A 20,385-nucleotide genomic window follows, 5' to 3' on the forward strand; every position below is an offset into this window, starting at 1 on the left:
TTCTCGTCCCTTCCCAATTTCCACCCTTTGCTCATATCTCAACGTTTCTTACAGAAACACCCATCCAGGGCTTCAGACTGTGGGATATTTTGTGCAGGAGGTCAGGAGAGGTTTGGCAAAGATACCATGGAAACAAGGCATAGGGGGGAGGGTGGGGCAGTGATAATGTTAAATACTAAGGCAGCTGTTGATACTTGCATAATGGTTAGATAACATGCTAACAACTGAACAAAGGTCAGTACCATCAGAAAACAAAACAGACGAACAAGTGACAGACTAGAACTGAAGGGGGGATGTGGTTGGGAAAAGTATCAAAATGGAGGACAGAGTTCATGGTCCTAATTGGAAGATGAGGTGCTGTTCCTCCCTTCCACAATGCAAACTAAAGGAACAACATCTCATCTTCCGATTGTGCACTTCAGAATTATTTGGACTCAGCAGTGAGTTGAACTAATTCTGACCATGAACTGTGTCCTCCATTTTGATATTTTTCTCCCCCAATCCAATCCCTGACAAAGCCAGCCTGTAACATGTTCTTCTGTTTTGCTTTCAGAGTGTTGACCTTTGTTCTGCTATTAATGCATTCTACTGTCTGGCCTTACTACCATCTCCCCAGAACTTCCACAGATCCCTGACCTATTTTTCTCCACCCACTCAATTGAAGAGTATAAGACCCATCACATTTCGACCTCTCTTCAGCTCTGGAGAGGAGTCATAGGATCATGGAATCCCTACAATGCAGAGAAGGTCATTTGGCCCATCAAGTCCGCACCAACCCTCTGAAAGAGCATCCCACCTATGCCCACTCACCCGCCCTATCCCTGTAACCCCTTCACCCCCACCTAACCTGTGGACACTTCAGGGCAAATGGCCAATCCACCTAACGTGCACATCTTTGGATTCAAGTAGACTTGAAACTTTAAACCAGTTTCTCTCTCCACAGACGATGCAAGACCTGTTCCAGCATTTTTTGTTTTTATTTAAATTGAAGCTCATCTTGCCAACCATGCTAATCTTCACAGGGGGCAAAGTAGTAAAATTCAGCAGGTCTCTCATATTTTGGCATTGTGTAGTTCTATACTCATTGCATATTTCCATGTGTAGATGTCTGTACCATTTAAGCAACCCAAAGATGTGCAGGGTAGGTGGATTGGCCATGTTAAATTGCCCCTCAATTGGAAAAATGAATTGGGCACTTTAAATTTAAAAAAACCACAGGTTCAATTCCGTTACCGGTTGGGATGATTCAGGAAGACTCGCATAAAGGCCTGCATTCCCAACCTTGTCCCTCGCCTGAGGTATGGTGGCCTCCAGGTTATATCATTCCCCCCTCAAAGCTCTCCTCCTCAAAGGGGAAAGCAGTCTATGGTCATCTGGGACTATGGCGACTTTATCAAAGTAGGATAGTCTTGCTCAAGCTACACAAGGTGCTAGTTAGACCACGTCTAGTACTGTGAACAGATTTGGTCCCCTTATCTAAGAAAATATATAGTGGTATTGGAGGCAGTCCAGAAAAGGTGCACTAAGTTGTTCTTGGGTATGGAGGAATATGCTTAGGTTGAGTAGATGGGACCTGTAATCATTGGAGTTTAGAAAAAGGGAAAGATTAACGTATTGAGACGTGTAGGATTCTCAGGGGACTTGACAGAGTGCATGCTGAGAGGTTATTTCTCCTTGTGGGAGAGTCCAGGACCAGAGGGGATAATCTCAGAGTGAGGGGTCACCCTTTTAAGACAGAGATGAGGAGGAATTTATTTTCTCAGAGGGTAGTGAACATGTGGAATTCTTTACCGCAGAGGGCTGTAGAGGCTGGGTCATTAAGTATGTTCAAAGCTAAGATAGGCATATTACTAAGCAGTAAGGGAATCAAGAGTTATGGGGATAAGGCTGGAAAGTGGAGTTGAGGATTATCATCAGATCAGCCATGATCTCAATGAATGGTAGAGCAGACTCAATGGGCTGAATGACCTACTTGTACTCCCCTGTCTTACTACCTTATGATCTACATCATGGTATGTAGGAGAATATTTCCAAGTTTGCGGGTGATACAAAAGTTGTAGTATTGTGAACTGTGAGAAGGTAAGTGTAGAACTTCAACAGGCCAGGGGCAAATTGGGAGAGTGGGCAGATCGGGGGCAGATGAAGTTCAATGTGGAGATGTGTGAGGTGATGCATTTTGGTAGAAAGAACATGGAGAGACAAAACAAAATAAGGGGTAAAATCCTAAAGGGGGTGCAGGGGAAGAGAGACCTGGGTGTATAGCATATTCGGTCTGTCTTGGGCAGCCCCTTAGCATTGTGGATGACTTACTTTCACTCCAGAGAGATGGGTCCTGCGGGGGCTGAATACTCCAGTCCTGGATCAGCAAACGCGGCCACAGGTTTGGCAGTTGGTGTTTGATGAAGTGGGTGGGTGGGATGATTTGGATTCTGCGCTTCTCCTTCTGCTGCTTACGCTTGGCCTCCCTATGACATTCGAGGTGCTTGGGGCCCTCGGAGATGCTTTTTGTCCAGTTTGTGCATTCTAAGGCAAGCGATTCCCACCTGTCAAGGTGGATGTTGCATTTATTTAGGAGGGCTTTCAGAGTGGCGTTGTCGCATTTCCTCTGCCCTGCTATTGATGACTTACCATTACGGAACTCAGAGTAGAGCATTTGTTTCAGGAGTCTTGTATAGGGCATGCGGGCAAGTCGGCCCAGCCATTGCAGTTGGTTGAGTGTGACGAATGACTCAACACTGGGGATATTAACCTAGGAGAGGACGCTCACATTGGTACCCCTATCCTGCCAGTGTGTTTGCAGGATTTTGTAGAGGTAGCATTGGTGATATCTCTCCAGGGATTTGAGGTGTCTGCTGTACATTGTCTATGTTGCTGATGAATACGTGAGGGCGGGGACCACAGCTGCTCTGGAGACCATGAGCTTGGTTCCGGATTTGAGGTCTCGTCCTTCGAATAATCTGTTCCTCAGGCTGCCGAAGACTGCACTGGCACATTGGAGTCAATGCTGGATTTCATAGTCAATGTCTACTCGCACCGAGAGGAGACTCCTGAGGTATGGGAAATGATCCACATTGTTCAAGGGCTCACTGTGGATCTTGATGGTCAAGGGGCAGTTTTGTGTGGTAGGAGTGGGCTGGTGGACAACCTTTGCTTTTGGATGTTTAGTCTCAGGCCCATTTTCTCATATGCCTTGGTGAATGCATTGACGATGGTTTGTAGCTCTACCTATGAATGTGCGCACACATAGATGTCATCTGCATACTGCAGCTCAATGACAGGTGTTGGGATGGCCTTGGTTCTGGCCTGGAAGTGTGGGAGGTTGAACAGTTTCCCACTTGTCCAGTAGGTTAGCTCCACTACAGCAGAGAGCTTCAAGGTGACAGGGTGGAGTTTTGCTGCAAGGAATATGGCGAATAGCTTTGGTGCAATGACAGCCCTGTTTGGCCCCTGTTTGAACATGCATTGGGTCTGTGATGGTTCCATTGGTGAGGATCATGGCTTACATGTCATCATGGAGCAGGCAGAGAATGGTGTCGAATTTCATTGTATTTGAGGAGGATGTTCCACATCCCTCATAGTTGACAGAGTTGAATGCCTTTACGAGATTGGAGAAGGCCATGTACAGAGGTTAATGCTGGGAGTATATGTGCATTGATCAGTTAAGGTGGCCAAACAGGTGGAGAGAGAATTAATATAGCATATAGTATTCTGCTTTATTGGCAGAGGCATAGAGTACAAGAGCAAGGGGGTTATGCTGAACTTATGCAAGACAATAGTTAGACCTCAGCTGGAATATTATTCATAGTTCTGAGCGCCACACTACAGGAAGGATGTAAACACATTGGAAAGAGTGCAGGCGAGCTTCACACAAATAGTTACAAGGATGAGAAAATCTGATTATGAGGATAGATTGGAGAGGTCAGGTCTGCCCTCTTTGGAGAGTAGAAGGCTAAGAGGAGATTTGATAGAAATGTTCAAAATCATGAGGGGACTGGACAGAGTAGACAGGCAGAAATTAGTTAGTAAAAGGATCAAGAACTTAATGGCATGTACTTAAACTGATTTATAAAAGAAGGAAATGTGGTGAGAAAAAACTTTCTCACACAGTCAAAGGTTCAGATCTGGAAATGTGGCAGGTCAATCAAAGCATTCAAGAGGGCATTAGATGATGATTTGAATAAAAACAATGTACAGGGGTAGAGGGGAAAAGGAATGGGAGCAATAAGTTATGATGCTCGTTTGGGAGCTGGTGCAGACATGATGGGCCGAATGGCCTCCTTCTATTCCGTAACAATTCTGTGACTCTCTTATCGGAAATTGGCATGATGTTGTAAATGGCACCCAATGGCATTGCATGCCATAATACGCTCGGTGAAGGGAGAAACGCTCCAGATCTTGGAATGCATTATATAGCCCCTTGTATCTATAACACCAGCTGGTGGGAATGGCTTTTCTTTGTGTACGTTATCTAAACCTGTCATAATATTGTGCATGTATATCAAATCTTCCCTCAATCCCCTTTGCTCCAAGCAGAACGGCAGTTTCTCCACTCTAACCTTTTCGCTAAAACCTTTAATTACTGGAACGAGCCCTCTTCACCCTTTCAAAGGACCATCACATCCTTCTCGATGTGGTGACCAGAACTGGACACTAGGTTTCAAAATACACTTACAAGATACGGGCATCACTGACAAGGTAAGCAGCATTCATTGTCTTTGATTAGGTGGCGGTGAGCTGCCACCTTGAACTGCTGCAGTCCATGTGGTGTAGGCACACCCCATGTGCTGTTAGGGTGGGAGCTCCAGGATTCTGGCCCAGCTACAGTGAAGGAACAGCGATGTAATTCGAAGTCAGGGTGCTGAGTGACTTGGAAGGGAACTTCCAGGTGGTGGTGTTCCCACCTATCTGCTGCCCTTGTCCAATCTGGATGGTGCTGAGTTTGGAAGCTGCTGCCTAGCTGTGGCCTAACCTGAGCTTCATAAAGATTCAGTATAACCTCTCTGCATGTGTACTCAATTCCCTTAGTAATGAAGTCCAAGATTCCGCATATTTTGCTGAACACTTTCTCAAAATGTCACGGCGCATTGAAAGTGGGTCCACCGACACTTCCAGGCCACTCTGAACCTGCACACTGTTTAGAACTCTACGAATTAGAACTCTTCATTTTTAAATCGTTGGGTTAAATTTGGGAGTTAGGTTAAAATTGCCACATCGGGTAACAATTGCCGTGATCTGAACGCCAGCTGTTGACTGCATTTGATGCTTCAACCAGTTGATTTTTAAAAAAAGGTCATAATCTTTGAAAAAGCTTTAACGCCTAAGGCCACCCGCCCCAGGTTGTCCATTGCTGGATTACAGGGCAGACAATGGACTGTGAGCCAGCTTCGGGGGCGATACCAGTGACGGCTCAGCAGCTTTTGATTGTGATTGGACGACAGGGGCTCTCATTGACCGCTTGCAGGGAAGCTCAGCTCAGCTCAGCTCGCCTTCTTTGAAGGAGTCCAAGTTTCCTCGAGGTTAATCGGTCTCTGGAAGGGATGGCAGGCGGAGCCCGAGGCGTGTTTCTGGCACGTCTGCTGTGTTTCTATCAGTTGCAAACAGCCCTGGCTGGTAAGTCCTCTTGTTGCGGCCGCTTTATTTAATGTCGACACGCACAAGACTCGTTTTATCGGATTATAGACTGCAACTGGCTGATGTTTTCAGTTTGAGGAATACTTTCTGTGCAAGTGAAGTGATTAACCCTACTCATTCTGTTGGGCCATTTTCTTCTATTTGCCCCACATTCCGATCGCGTGTGCGTGTGATGGTGCAACGTTTACCCTTGCTCCATGCGTAAAACTTGCATTTACATAGGGCCTTTCTCGGACGTCCCAAAGCTTCGGACCCGCAACATACATTATTCTGAAAATGTGAAATAGTACGTTACAGAGCGGTTCAAACTTGACATTGCAGGATTTGCCACGCAGGTGGCTTTCTTTGAGTACAGTGGGTACCGCACTATCGCCATTTCAGGTGATATTTACAATTTATATTTAAATTCCATTTCCAACATTTGTGGTGCATCCGCGCTGAAAGAGATTTAACTTCGGTGTAACCCCTTGGTGTGCGATGCAGGACCCTGACCCACGGAGTGGCTTCCCTTTTACAACCATTGGCGTGTTATTGAAGTGCACTCGCTGTTGTGATGTAAGGCAAGCAGCCAGCAATAGACCCAGTAATAACATTGCACTAACAGCCAGATAGTCTCTTAGTTGACGTCGTGTTTTTTTGCATTTCGGGGTGCGGGTGGCCTGTGATTTTAAATCCTCGGACATCGCCGGGTACAATGACTCTGGGAGCCCTTGTGGAGAGGGGACCTTCCCAGCACAAAGTCTCTCTCCCCCCCCGGAAGGAGAGACCCAATAACTGCTTTGAAATGCACAACATCGGACAGATTCAAGAACCAGGGGCTTCAGTACACTCCTACGCTCCAGCAGTGATAAAGCAGTATTTACCTTTTTCTCCAACTCAACATTCTTTTAGGCGAGAGAGTGATATCGCTACGGGGCTGTTTGCATTTCCCCTAACGCAAACTTTAAAGCTATGCAAATAGTTTCGTCTATTGTGACTGATTTGTTGTGATTAAGAATTGGCTGACTTTATATTCTCTCTTGTCAACACCATCTCTGGTCATCCTTCAAGTCTATGTGGATGTGGCACGTCCGGTTAGGGGGTCGCTGAGCAGTCGCACACAAGGTGCATCTCCTCTAGAGAGCTAGATATTAGGCACTTTTAACAGAAATTAGCCCGCAAAAACCGGACCAAGACACCCCCTCGCCCCTCTGCAACACAAGGACAGGAAGAAATGCCGTGAAGCAGGTGCTCTAGAGGTCGCAAAGAAACAAAAAGCAGCGGTACTGGACAGGAGAAGCGAGCGGGTCAGTGGACGCACGAGGTGGGGTCCAGCCCACACCCGAGAGAGGGAGATCAGCGACCCGAGCTCCCCTCTCCCCGCCGGAGGATGGTTACAAGAAGTTCCTCATGAAAGAGCTGAAGAAAACTAAAAGACAAAATCAAAGTCGAGATCAAGGCAGGGGTCAAGGTCACAGTAACGAATCGTCTCAACAAGGTAGAAGAGACTGGAGGCCCAGGGAAATACAAATAAAGACCTGAAAAAATAAAGAGGTTGGTGGCAACACTGAGGAACCTGAATGGGAAGGTGGAGGACCAGGAGAACTGGTCAAGGCATCAAACATCAGGATGGTGTGCCTGCCAGAGGGAACCAAGTGTAGGGACCCAACGGGCTATGTGGTCCAGTTGCTGGGAATCCTGGTGAGGAGGGACAGCTTCCCTAACGCACTGGAGATCAACAGCACCCATGGATCACATCATCCAAAATTCAAGGCTGGGGAGCAGCTGAGATCGATCATCGCCAAGCTAGAGCGGTACCAGGACCAGGAGAGAATCCTATGTTGGGCCAGCAAACAAAGGCCTGCAACCGGGGCAAGATCAAGGTGTAGCAGGACAATTGGGCAGACCTGGAAAAGCACGGGGCAGAATTTAATATAGTTGGCCCTGAACATGAGCGAAGTGAAGCTCGGGATGTTGTGCCCAGCCAGATTTTGGGTCATGTACCAAGGCAGGGAACATTATTTTACCACCCCTGCGTATGCAGATGAGTTCATCCGAAAGAATGGGCTGGGCAAACAGCAGCAGAGGCAGACGCCAGAAAGATGAAGAACAGTAAAAGGCCAATTTTTGTGGTCTGTACCGCCTCACTCTGAAACCGGGAACCAGTACACTGAAAGGAAGGGGCGACAGCAGCAGAGCACAGGAGAGGGTGAGGAGGAGACAGAGCAGAAATTAAGGCAGTGGGTGTAAGAGGGGGTTGGGCCAATCCCAGGACGGGGGTCACCACACTAGCAGGAAAGCTAGTGTCAGCAGGTTTGAATGAAGAGGGGGGTGGTGCATCCCCCATCAGGGAGGAGTGCCTGACATGGTGGAGGCAGAGAAATGGCTCCATAAACAGCCACTTTGGAGAATCCCCAAACAAAAGGAAAATCCGGAGTGCAGGGGTTCAACCACATGGCATACACATGGCCTTGTTGGATAGCTCCTGGACAAAGGAAAATCCCACAGCCAGGGGCCTGGCCTCATGGTGAGCACTGTGGCCTTGGCTGTTTTGGATGGTCCCTTAAAAAAAGGAAACCCTGGAGTTCAGGGGTTCACCCACACGGCATACATATTGATGGCAGCCATGTTGGGTGGTCCACGTAAAAAGGGAAACCCTGGAGCGCAGAGGTGTGGCCTCATGGTGAGTACGGTGACCAGGGCCATTTTGGATGGCCCCCTAACAAAAGGAAACCGTGGAGTGGAGGGGTGCATCCACAAGGTAAGTATGCTTCCCGTACCAGCCTCCCCGAACAGGCGCCGGAATGTGGCGACTAGGGGCTTTTCACAGTAACTTCATTTGAAGCCTACTTGTGACAAGCGATTTTCATTTAATTTAGATTCCGGAGGTGGCGGGGGGGGGGGACAAACCCCCCCTCCATCATAATAGTCACCTGGAATGTCAGGGGACTTAATGGACCAGTGAAAATATCCAGATTCTTTGTCCACCTGAAAAGTCTTCCTCCAAGAGACACAACTGCGGGAGAAGGATCGACTGCCCTTAAGAAAGGGCTGGTGGGACAGACTTACCATTCATGCTATGGGACGAGAGCTAGTGGGGTAGCCATACTGCTTAGTAAGAGGACAGCATTTACCAAGGCGAGGATGGTTACAGACCAGGGGGAACGGTACGTCGTGATTAGCGTGGTCCTGGTGAATGTGTATGTGCCCAACTGGGACGACATGGAATTTATAAAGATGGCCATGGCGGAAATCCCCAACATAAAAAACCCATAGACTAATCATAGAAGGGGGTGGACTTTAACTGTATACAGGACCCGCTGACACTGGTGAAAAAGGTGAAGACAGCAAACGTGGCAAGAGATCTAGGGACATTTATGGTGCAGTTGGGGGCAGTGGATCCATGGAGATTCAGGCATCCAGGGAGAAGGAGTTCTCATTCTTCTGACAGGTAGAGAGGGTCTATACTCATATTGAGTTCTTTGTGGTGGGGAAATTGGTGCTTCCAGGGATAGTAAGAATGGAATATTCCATGATCGCTGTCTCCGACCATGTTCCACACTGCAAAGATGTGAGGTTGGAGATGTGCCATGCCTAATGCCCATGGAGGTTGGACACAGCTCTCCTGGCCGACAAGGTCTTTTGCCAGAAAATATCACGGGCGATAGATGAGTACACAACTGACAACCAGAACAGAGAGGTCTCACCTCCACGTGCTCTCATCCCACGTACTCCCCGCATTGGAGATCTCTACTGCCTCCCGAAAATACATAAGGCCAACACACCAAGCCGCCCTATCGTTTCAGGCAATGGGACCCTGGGTGAGAACCTCTCTGGCTACATCTAGGGCATCTTGAAACCAATCGTACAAGGTACACCCAGCTTCTGTCGCGACACGACGGACTTCCGACAGAAACTCAGCACCCATGGACCAGTTGAACCAGGAACATTCCTCGTCACAATGGACGTCTCGGCACTCTACACCAGCATCCCCCATGACGACGGCATTGCGGCAACAGCCTCAGTACTCAACACCGACAACTGCCAATCTCCAGACGCAATTCTGCAACTCATCCGCTTCATTCTGGATCACAACGTCTTCACCATCGACAACAAGTTCTTCATCCAGACGCACGGAACAGCCATGGGGACCAAATTCGCACCCCAATACGCCAACATCTTCATGCACAAGTTTGAACAGGACCTACTCACCGCACAGGACCTTCAACCGACGTTATACACCAGATACATCGATGACATTTTTTTCCTTTGGACCCACGGTGAAGAATCACTGAAACGACTACATGATGACATTAATAAGTTCCATCCATCAATCAGACTCACCATGGACCACTCTCCAAAATCAGTTGCATTCTTGGACACACTCATCTCCATCAAGGACGGTCACCTCAGCACTTCGCTTTACCGCAAACCCACGGATAACCTCATGATGCTCCACTTCTCCAGCTTCCACCCTAAACACATTAAAGAAGCCATCCCCTATGGACAAGCGCTCCGTATACACAGGATCTGCTCAGACGAGGAGGAGCGTAACAGACATCTACAGACGTTGAAAGATGCCCTCGTACGAACGGGATATGGCACTCGACTCATCGATCGACAGTTCCAACGCGCCACAGCGAAAAACCGGACCGACCTCCTCAGAAGACTAACATGGGACACAACCGACAGAATACCCTTCGTCGTCCAGTACTTCCCTGGCGCGGAGAAACTACGTCATCTTCTTCACAGCCTTCAACACGTCATTGATGACGATGAACATCTTGCCAAGGTCATCCCCACACCCCCACTACTTGCCTTCAAACAACCACGCAACCTCAAACGAACCATTGTTTGCAGCAAACTACCCAGTCTTCAGAACAGTGACCTCGACACCACACAACCCTGTCATGGCAATCTCTGCAAGACGTGCCAGATCATCGACATGGATACCACTATTACACGTGAGAACACCACCCACCAGGTACGCGGTACATACTCGTGCGACTCGGCCAATGTTGTCTACCTCATACGCTGCAGGAAAGGATGTCCCGAAACGTGGTACATTGGCGAGACCATGCAGACGCTGCGACAACGAATGAACGGACATCGCGCAACAATCACCAGGCAGGAATGTTCCCTTCCAGTCGGGGAACACTTCAGTAGTCAAGGGCATTCAGCCTCTGATCTCCGGGTAAGCGTTCTCCAAGGCGGCCTTCAGGACCCGCGACAACGCAGAATCGCCGAGCAGAAACTTATAGCCAAGTTCCGCACACATGAGTGCGGCCTCAACCGGGACCTGGGATTCATGTCACATTACATTCATCCCCCACCATCTGGCCTGCAAAATCCTACCAACTGTCCTGGCTTGATACAATTCACACCTCTTTAAAAACCATCTCTGGATCTGTAAAGATTTAATCACCTACTAATGCTCGCATTCCTAGCATTGTTTGGCATCTTTGAATTTGTCTATATATGTGTTTCTGGAACAGACCTCTTCATTCACCTGAGGAAGGAGCAGCGCTCCGAAAGCTAGTGACATCGAAACAAACCTGTTGGACTTTAACCTGGTGTTGTAAGACTTCGTACTGTGCTCACCCCAGTCCAACGCCGGCATCTCCACATCATGCCTTCCACATTTAGGGATGCACTTAAGTCGGTGATCAAGGGTGAGATTATCACTTACAAAGTGTGCCGGGAGAGGGAAGACACCGAAGTTGATTATTTCTCTGGATGCAGAAAAGGCCTGTGACACAGTTGAGTGGAAGTACCTCATTGAGGTACTAGAGCCGTTTGCGCTGAGAACTGGGTTCACCTCATTGGTGAAACTCCTTTACAATGCCTACATGGCGAGCGTTTGGACCAACACCACCCTCTCTGAATACTTCCCGCTGCACAGAAGCACAAGGCATGGATACCTGCTATCCCCGCTCCTATTCACCCAGTCAATTGAGCCTCGATCGCCCTCAGAACAGCAATAAAAGGGAATCCAGAGAGGGGACAGAGATCCGAGTCTCACTCTATGCAGATTATGCTATCTGGGGACCCAAATTGCTCACGCTGGATACAGATCCACAAATGGAACCTGATCAATCTGGTGGAGGAAGTAAAAAAGTTCCTGCAGAGGTGGGACACACTCCGTAGCAGGGAGGGTGCCGATGATCAAGATGAGCATTCTGCCCAGGTTCCTCTTTAATCAATATCGATCGACATGCCCAAGGCCTTCTTCAACACAGTTGACAAAATGATCATGGTGGCTGGAGGGGGAGGGGGAGGGGAAGAATCCAAGTATCCCCAAAAAGGTCTTACAGAGGAAAGGAAGCTTGATATCAGTGGGGTTTGATTGAGTGGGCAGGGAAGTGGCTAATATAATTTAATCCAGAAAAAGCGATTTGTTGTGCATTTAGCGACGGCAAATAGGAGAGGGAGGGAGTGTTATACGACATTGGGTGGGGGAGGGGGTAGAGGGCTATTCCGATGTAAATGTATGGTCCTTTTATAAACTCTGTAAAAAGACCCACAAAAATCTCAATACAAATATTTAAAAATCCGTATGTGGGTGTGATCTGTATCTAGCCTCAACTACAAGTTTCCATTGTTCAACGGTGGTTAGCACTGCAGCCTCACAGCGTCGGGGGCCCGGGTTAAATTCCAACCTTGGCTGACTGTCTTTTTGAAGTTTGCCTTTCCTCCGGATGCTCTGGTTTCCTCCCACACTCCACAAAGGTGTGCAGGTTGGGTGAACTGGTCATAATCAATTGTTCTTTTGTACCAAAGGTGTGCCAGATGGACTGGCCGAGATCAATTGTTCCTTTGGTGTCGAAAGATATGAAGTTTAGACGGGGTTATGGGGCTAGAGCGGGGGAGTGGCCTGGAAAGGGTGCTCTTTCCGACGCTTGGTGCAGATTTGATGGCCAAATGCTCCTTCTGTGCTTTCAAAGAACAAAGAAATGTACAGCACAGGAACAGGCCCTTCGGCCCTCCAAGCCCGTGCCGACCATGCTGCCCGACTAAACTACAATCTTCTACACTTCCTGGGTCCGTTTCCCTCTATTCCCATCCTATTCATGTATTTGTCAAGATGCCCCTTAAATGTCACTATCGTCCCTGCTTCCACCACCTCCTCAGGTAGCGAGTTCCAGGCACCCACTACCCTCTGCGTAAAAAAACTTGCCTCGTACATCTACTCTAAACCTTGCCCCTCTCACCTTAAACCTATGCCCCCTAGTAATTGACCCCTCTACCCTGGGGAAAAGCCTCTGACTATCCACTCTGTCTATGCCCCTCATAATTTTGTAGACCTCTGTCAGGTCTCCCCTCAACCTCCTTCGTTCCAGTGAGAACAAACCGAGTTTATTCAACCGCTCCTCATAGCCCTCCATACCAGGCAACATTCTGGTAAATCTCTTCTGCACCCTCTCTAAAGCCTCCACATCCTTCTGGTAGTGTGGCGACCAGAATTGAACACTATACTCCAAGTGTGGCCTAACTAAGGTTCTATACAGCTGCAACATGACTTGCCAATTCTTATACTCAATGCCCCGGCCAATGAAGGCAAGCATGCCGTATGCCTTCTTGACTACCTTCTCCACCTGTGTTGCCCCTTTCGATAACCTGTGGACCTGTACTCCTAGATCTCTTTGACTTTCAATACTCTTGAGGGTTCTACCATTCACTGTATATTCCCTACCTACATTAGACCTTCCAAAATGCATTACCTCACATTTTTTTTCGGAATTGTATGGGAATGATTCTGTCAAAATGATCATCTTTAGCAGAGGTGCACATACATACCGCAAACTGTGGTCTAATCATTGAACAATGGTCGCGAGGCACAAAGGCAGATATGAAACTGTGGGCCTGACTAACTATCACTGTGGCAACCAGCTTTGAGGGATGCAGTACTGAATTAGAGGGATTTCACGAGATCTGTGGTAGCCAGCAGAATGCAAAGAGAGAGGCCCCATTTATCGAGGGGGATTTTCTGCATTCTCTGGGTGGCTGCCAGCAAGCATACATGCGGCAGGTCGACTGGCAGAAACTCCAATTAGATGTTTTCTTAACTTTCAGTGTCATCAGAATGGGCATTTCCCTGGCTGGTCACTAAACCTGAGGCACACATTTAACATCAAATTCACATGGGTGGCTAGATTGGGAAATTTGCAGATGACACACAAATTGTAAGCTGATAGTGAAAAAGATAGCTGTCATTTCCAGTGTGATATCAATGGATTTTGGTTGAGTGGGCAGAGCAGTGGCTAATGTAATTTGATCCAGAAAAAGCGCTTTGTTATGCATTCAGGGAGGGCAAACAAAGCATAGGAATACTGAGTAAATGGGAAGATGCTGAGGAAATGCATGTCCACAAGTCCTTGAAGGTGGCAGGGCAGGTCGACAACATGGGCAGGAAAGCACATGGAAGCTTTCCTTTGTTAGGTGAGGTATTGAACACAAATAGCGATGTAACGGTGAGACTGTATAGGACACTCGCTCGGCCACTGCTGGAGTTTCGTGTACAGTTCTGGTCATCACATTACAGGAAAAGCATAATTAGTCTGGAGAGGGTGTAGAGGTGATTTCCAAGAACGTTGCCAGAGCTTTAAAATTGCAGCTATGAGGAGAGATTGGGTAAGCTAATGGGTTCTTGTCCTTGGAACAGAGCCTCCTAAAGTTTGATCTAATTGAGGTATACTAAATGATGAGGGGCCTAGACAGGGTGAACAGGAAAGACTTGGATCCCTCTAGCTCCAGGGTCAATTGCAGAGGGCATTAAGTTTAAGGTGATTGCTAGAAAGATTTTACTTCAGGTAGTAACAGACATGCTGGACATCTACATTAAATATTGACAATGCAGAAAGTGCAGACAGAGAGGTTTGCTGATATTGAGAAAATGAGAAAAGAAAGACTTTCCCTTTTTGTCTTTTTGTTATTCACAGTTTCACATCTCAATTCTTGCAGTTGAGATCTGGGGCAGGATTTCTGATCCTGAGGCTAAGTGTTGACGCCGTCGTAAATGCCGTTGCATTTCCCGACAGCGTAAACATGGCCTCAGGATCAGCAATTCCGACCCCTACAGGGGGCCAGCAGGGCACTGGAGTGACCCACACTGCTCCAGCTGCCGATCCCAGTGTCAACTGGGCACTGTGGTGTCCGCGCATGCACAGTGGCACCGGCGCCAACGCGCGCATGTGCAGTGGCTCCCTTCTCCGCGCTGGCCCCGACGCAGCATGGCGTAGGGCTACAGGTACCGGCGCGGAACAAAGGAGGCCCCCAGCCCGAGAGGCCAGCCAGCTGATCAGTGGGCCCCGATCGCGGGCAGGCCACAGCGGAGGCCCCCCCCGGGGTCGAGCCACCCACTCCCCTCACAGGCCGCCCCTGGACCCTTCCACACTGATGTTGTGCTGGGTAAGACTAGGTTAGAACAGCACCGGTGGGACTCAGGATTTTTTGGTACGGCCACTCGGCCCATCCCGGGAGGTGAATCGCCGGGGCGGCCCGTAGAGCGGCCCCTGGCTGGAGCCGCGCTGACCGCTCTGCAGAGAGTCGCGTCGGGGTGGCGTGGCGCGATTCATGCCAGTCGCGGCGATTCTCCGTCCTGGCCCCGGGCTGAGAGAATCCCGCCCCTACCTCTGGTAGGAACCTCCTCCATTCTCATTATTGATTTGAATTCACCCACCTGAAACTTTCTTCCTCTACAGATGTTGCCAGACCTTCTGACCCTTCCATAAGACATAGGGGCAGAAATGGGCCATTCAGCCCATTGGGTGTGCTCCACTGTTCAATCATTGCCGATATATTTCACGTCTCCATTCTCTTGCCTTTCCCCCATAACCCTCTATTCCCTTATTAATCAAGAACCTATCTATCTCTGTCTTAAAGTCACTTAGTGACTCGGCCTCCACAGCTTCTGTGGCAATGAGCTCCACAGATTCACTACCCTCTTGCTGAAGAAATTCCTCCTCGTCTCTGTTTTAACAAATCGTCCCTTCAGTCTGAGGCTGTGCCCTCAGGTTCTAGTATCTTCTGTTAGTGGAAACATCCTCTCCGCGCTCACTCTATCTAGCCCTCTCAGTATTCTGTAGGTTTTGATGAGATCACGTCTCATCCTTTGAAACTCCATCTATTACAGACCCAGAGTCCTCAACCATTCCTCATATGACAATTTCTTCATTCCAGGTATCATTCCTGTGCACCTCCTCTGGACCCTTTCCAATGAGCTCATTGCCTTTCCAAGGCCAGCACTTCCCAGCATTTGCTGTTTATATTTCTGCTCTGTTGCTTTCTGCTGCACTTTTTTCCTTTTAACTAGTGAAAAAATTGCATTGGTTTGCCTTCATATCAAACAGCAAGCACCCTTCTTAAGGTTGTACAAGGACTAGACAACCCTGATAGATTGCAGGAGGTTAATATCCAGTAAGGTTTCTGGAGTAGCTCCAAGATATTGACCACTCACAGGCTAATCCCATGCATGGTGTATGAGATTGCTACATGCAATGTTAATGTCGCTGGTCTACTAATCCAGGGACCCAGAGTAATGCTCTGTGGGGAGCGTGTGTCCGAATCCCTCCAGGGCAGATGGTGAAATATGAATTAAATGAAAAACTTGATTAAAAGTCCAATGACCATGAAACCATTGTCAATTGTCGTAAAAGCCCATCTGGTTCACTAATATCCTTCAGGGAAGGAAAACTTCTGTCCATACCTGGTCTGGCCTAGATGTGACTCCAGACCCAGAGCAATGTGGGTGACTCTTGCATTCTGGCCCAGCCAACGATTCCCACATAAGAGAATGTTGAGATGTATTTCTGCTGTAGGTGGATTGAGCACAGATTGATACATTTCTGATTAACAGTGAGGTAGAGAGGTAGTGGGGGTAAAAGTCATTGAAGTGTCTGATCAGCCATGATGCTACGAAATGGAATGGTCTCCTGTTGCTATGTTCCGAACAAGAGTCCACAGACGCACGGCTTTCTTTAGGGAGCACCTGTACATTGTTGGGGGCGCTGTGTTTGTGCATATTATTGAACTAGTGACCCCCCTCCATTCCCAACTTCTGGACTAAGAGTCCAGGCACTAGTAGTGTGTGTGGCAATCTGAGAATTAGAATTAAAAAAAACTACATTCTGAAGTGAAAGTGTGAAGTTCTGGTTTGCATAAAAAACAAAGTGCTCTGTTGCTTTCTGCTGCACTTTTTTCCTTTTAACTAGTGAACAAATTGCATTAGTTTGCCTTCATATCAAACAGCAAGCACCCTTCTTAGTGCTCCTGCCTCTGTGTCTCTGACTTCCATCGTTGTATCGGTCTCTCTTTTTCCGCGATTGGCGGTATTTTTCGACATCAGGATGGTGCGTGGTCTGGAGGGAAACTTTCAGACAGTGATGTTCCAATACTTCTGCTTTATAAATGGGAGGGACCACGGGGTTAGTCAGTTGCTGGAGTGCATCTTTAATATGGTGTACACGTCATCGCTGCTGGAGGATGAGAGTGTTAAGGGTACAATCAAACTTTGTACTGGGTGGTGTCGGGCTTCTTGTTGGAGCTGCACTCATCCAGGCGTGGAGAATATTCCATCACACTCCTGACTTGTGCCTTGGCGATGGTGGTCTGGAGTTACTCACCATAGGTTCCCAGCCGCTGACCTGCTCTGGTAGCCACAGTATTTGTATAGTTAGTCAAGTCCAGTTTCTGCTCATTGGTAGCACCTAATTATTGATGGTGAGCGATTTAGTGATTGAAATTGCATTGAATGTGAAGGGTGGGGTTGTTAAATTCCTTCTTGCTGGAGAGGGCCATTGTCTGGCTTTTGTATGTAGGGTGAACGTTACTCCAGTTATTAGCCCAATCCTGTAGATTGTGCAGGCCTTACTACATCTGTATCTGGGCTGTTTCTGTATCGCAGAGGCAAGGATTCAGATGCAAAGAGAGAGATAGAGATGGGGAGAGAGAGAGGAAGAAGAGTAATAGGGGCATGGAAAGATATGGTGTCAGAGGTAAAAGGAGTTACAGAGCGAGAGATGGACATCGAACTAGACAATGAAAGAGATCCATCTACACAATGATAGAGAAAGAGAGAGAGGGTGAACGTGATCAAACACACACATATGCCACATTCTCCCTCCCACACAAACACACGCACCCTCTCACATACACTCACACAGAGACACACTCTGTCACACACACACACACAAACTCACACACTCACTCATGCCACAAGACCATAAGATATAGGAGCAGAATGAGGCCAGTTGGCCCATCTAGTCTGTTCCACCATTCGATCATAACTGATATGTACATCATTCCCATTCTTCTGCCTTCTTCCCATAACCCATGATCCTCTTTATAACCAAGAAATCACCTTATTGATCAAGAGCACCAGATTTGTGCTTGTGGTACTGTTACCTACAGGGCTACAGACCAAGAGTTGCAAGGTGGAATTAGACAAAATAATTGTTTCGTAGAGCATAAGAAAGTAAGAACAAAAAGCAGGAGTAGGAATTTAGCCCCTTGAGCCTGCACCACCATTCAGTACAATCACTGCAGATCTCACCATGCCTCAACTCCACCATCCTGCTCATTCTCCCTAATCTTTCGACCCATCACTATTAAAAATGTGTCTAACTCCTTAAATTTACTCACGGTCCCAGCATTCACTACACGCTGCAATAGCAAATTCACAGATTCACGACCCTTTGGGGAAGTAGTTTCTCATCTGTTCTAAATTTGCTACCCCTTATCATGAGACTATGACCTCTTGTTCTAGAACGCCCTACAAGAGGGAACATCTGCTCCACGTCTACTTTATCCATTTATAATCTAATGTACCTCAATTTGATCTCCCCTCATTCTTCTAAACTCGAGAGAGTATAGACCTAAACTTCATGCATGCGCACACACACTATCTCATACACACGCTCACACAAACACATTCATGCACGCACACACATACACATTCACACACATACACACACTCATGCACACATATACGCACACTCACATACACCACCTATATAGACACACTAATGTGCACACACACTCACATGTGTAAGAAACCTCTTTTAAATCTTTGTGTGATCCTGGTTTCCCTTTTTAATTCCAGTCCTGCTGGCTGATTCAATATTGCAGATTTTGGTTTTAATCTGAAACACCCTGGTCTAAGTTGTAATTTAGACTGGCCCAGGACATCCCCTCGGTGCAATGTGGCAGGGCCCTGTGATGTAATTTTGATGGACTTCGCTACCAGCCAATCAGCTCTTCTGAATTTGGGATTTATTAAATTCTTGATTTTGGTTGGTAGAGCCCTTTAGTAGGTTCTGGAAAACATAACATGCAAGCTCCATTTTGCAAAGTTTAACTTTTCAGTTTTGTACAACCTTGGAGAGCAGCAATAAGAAGGTTTAAAACACTCTCCCTCTATCAGCGCTCTGCCTGGCAATTTAAATGCTTTCAGCCAGCCTATGAAAGTAACTCCTAATTGAAATGCTGCAAGCAGTTTCCAAGCCTGTGAAAGTTTAATTATCTGTTTGAAAGGTTGGGAAAAGCCCAGTCTGATACATCTCTCCTGAGAACCCTAGAAGTGTCCCGAAGACTAAGCCCTTCTCTGTCCCTCTTCATAACACAGCTGGAAATCCTGCACAAAGGATAGACAAGCAGTTGAAAGGTAGAGTGGGCAGAGAACCTGCTGTAAACTCTTAGGTAGATAATCCCAATGTTGACTCAGTGGGGGTGGTAGTCTATCTGGTGGACGCAAATTTGAACTGCACCGACCTGAGGGGAATCTTCTCTGCGAATCTCCAGGTCAGTAGAAGTGAAGCTGACTCTCAGATGAAGCCTTATAGATTGAGAGTTCTAATTGATGGTTCCAGTTCTAACCCAATTGGTAGTTTCAGCACTTCATGTCCTGAGAAGACCGTCACCTACAAAGACCACAACCTCAACAAATCTTGTGCCTGTAAGTCATTGGAGCAGTTGAGGGTCAAAGATCGCAGGAAAATATACAAATTACTGGTTAATTCACTGACATTGGGACTCCGGGGCTTGTGTGGCTGGAATTAACCGCACACTAGCCAGGGTGTCAGAACACCTGCGCGCACACACACACATGCACACACACATTCTCTCATGTGCACACTCTCACATACATTCACATGCACCCTCACACACAAACACATTCTTTTCCTACCACTCTGATCCTCCCAACAATTTCAAGTTTTCCTTTGCTCATGAACAGTTATTTTTCAACCCCACCCCTCCACTCTCTTCCCATTTCACCCCTTAATCACCTCATTCACTCCATCCCTCCTCCTCCTCTCCCTCACTCTTCACACTTCACACTTCTCTCTCCTTTGACTGTGCCTCTTGCATCTCCTTCACCTTTTAATTCTCTGTCTCTCCTCTTCAATGTCTGATTGTGTTTATGCTACCCTTCATCTCCACCCTTCTCTTCCGCTCACTCTGCCTCCACGATGCTTCTCCTCCGCTGTCCCTCTTCTCCACAGCACCTCTACTCTTATTTCCCATCCCTCAAATGTGAAATGTACCAGGGTAATTTTCAATCAAGTCTAAAGGAGGGAGACAGCAGAGAAAGAGGCACACGGGGAGAAAGAAAAAGATGTGAGAAAGCAAAATGATCGAGATAGCACCCAGGCCAAAGCAGCCCATTCGATTGACCCCCCTTCTACAAACACACCTTCCACAAACATTCACTCACTCCACCACCAGTGCACAGTAGTAGCATTGTGAACCATCGACAAGATGGTCTGCAGGAACCCACCA

At 47.6% G+C, this 20,385-nt stretch overlaps 1 protein-coding gene across 2 annotated transcripts in view; it reads left to right on the top strand.

Moving 5' to 3' along the window:
* Positions 1–5,460: 5,460 nt before the first annotated feature.
* LOC140390226 (class I histocompatibility antigen, F10 alpha chain-like) overlaps positions 5,461–20,385 on the top strand; it is a 43,077-nt gene continuing 28,152 nt past the window's right edge. For both annotated transcript variants that reach the window (XM_072475197.1, XM_072475199.1), the window contains exon 1: positions 5,461–5,610. In XM_072475197.1, the coding sequence (XP_072331298.1) occupies positions 5,538–5,610 (73 nt within the window). In that variant the 5' untranslated portion in view covers positions 5,461–5,537. The remainder of the gene's footprint in view (positions 5,611–20,385) is intronic.

The sequence above is a fragment of the Scyliorhinus torazame genome, chromosome 14, assembly GCF_047496885.1.
Source record: "Scyliorhinus torazame isolate Kashiwa2021f chromosome 14, sScyTor2.1, whole genome shotgun sequence".
NCBI lineage: Eukaryota > Metazoa > Chordata > Chondrichthyes > Carcharhiniformes > Scyliorhinidae > Scyliorhinus > Scyliorhinus torazame.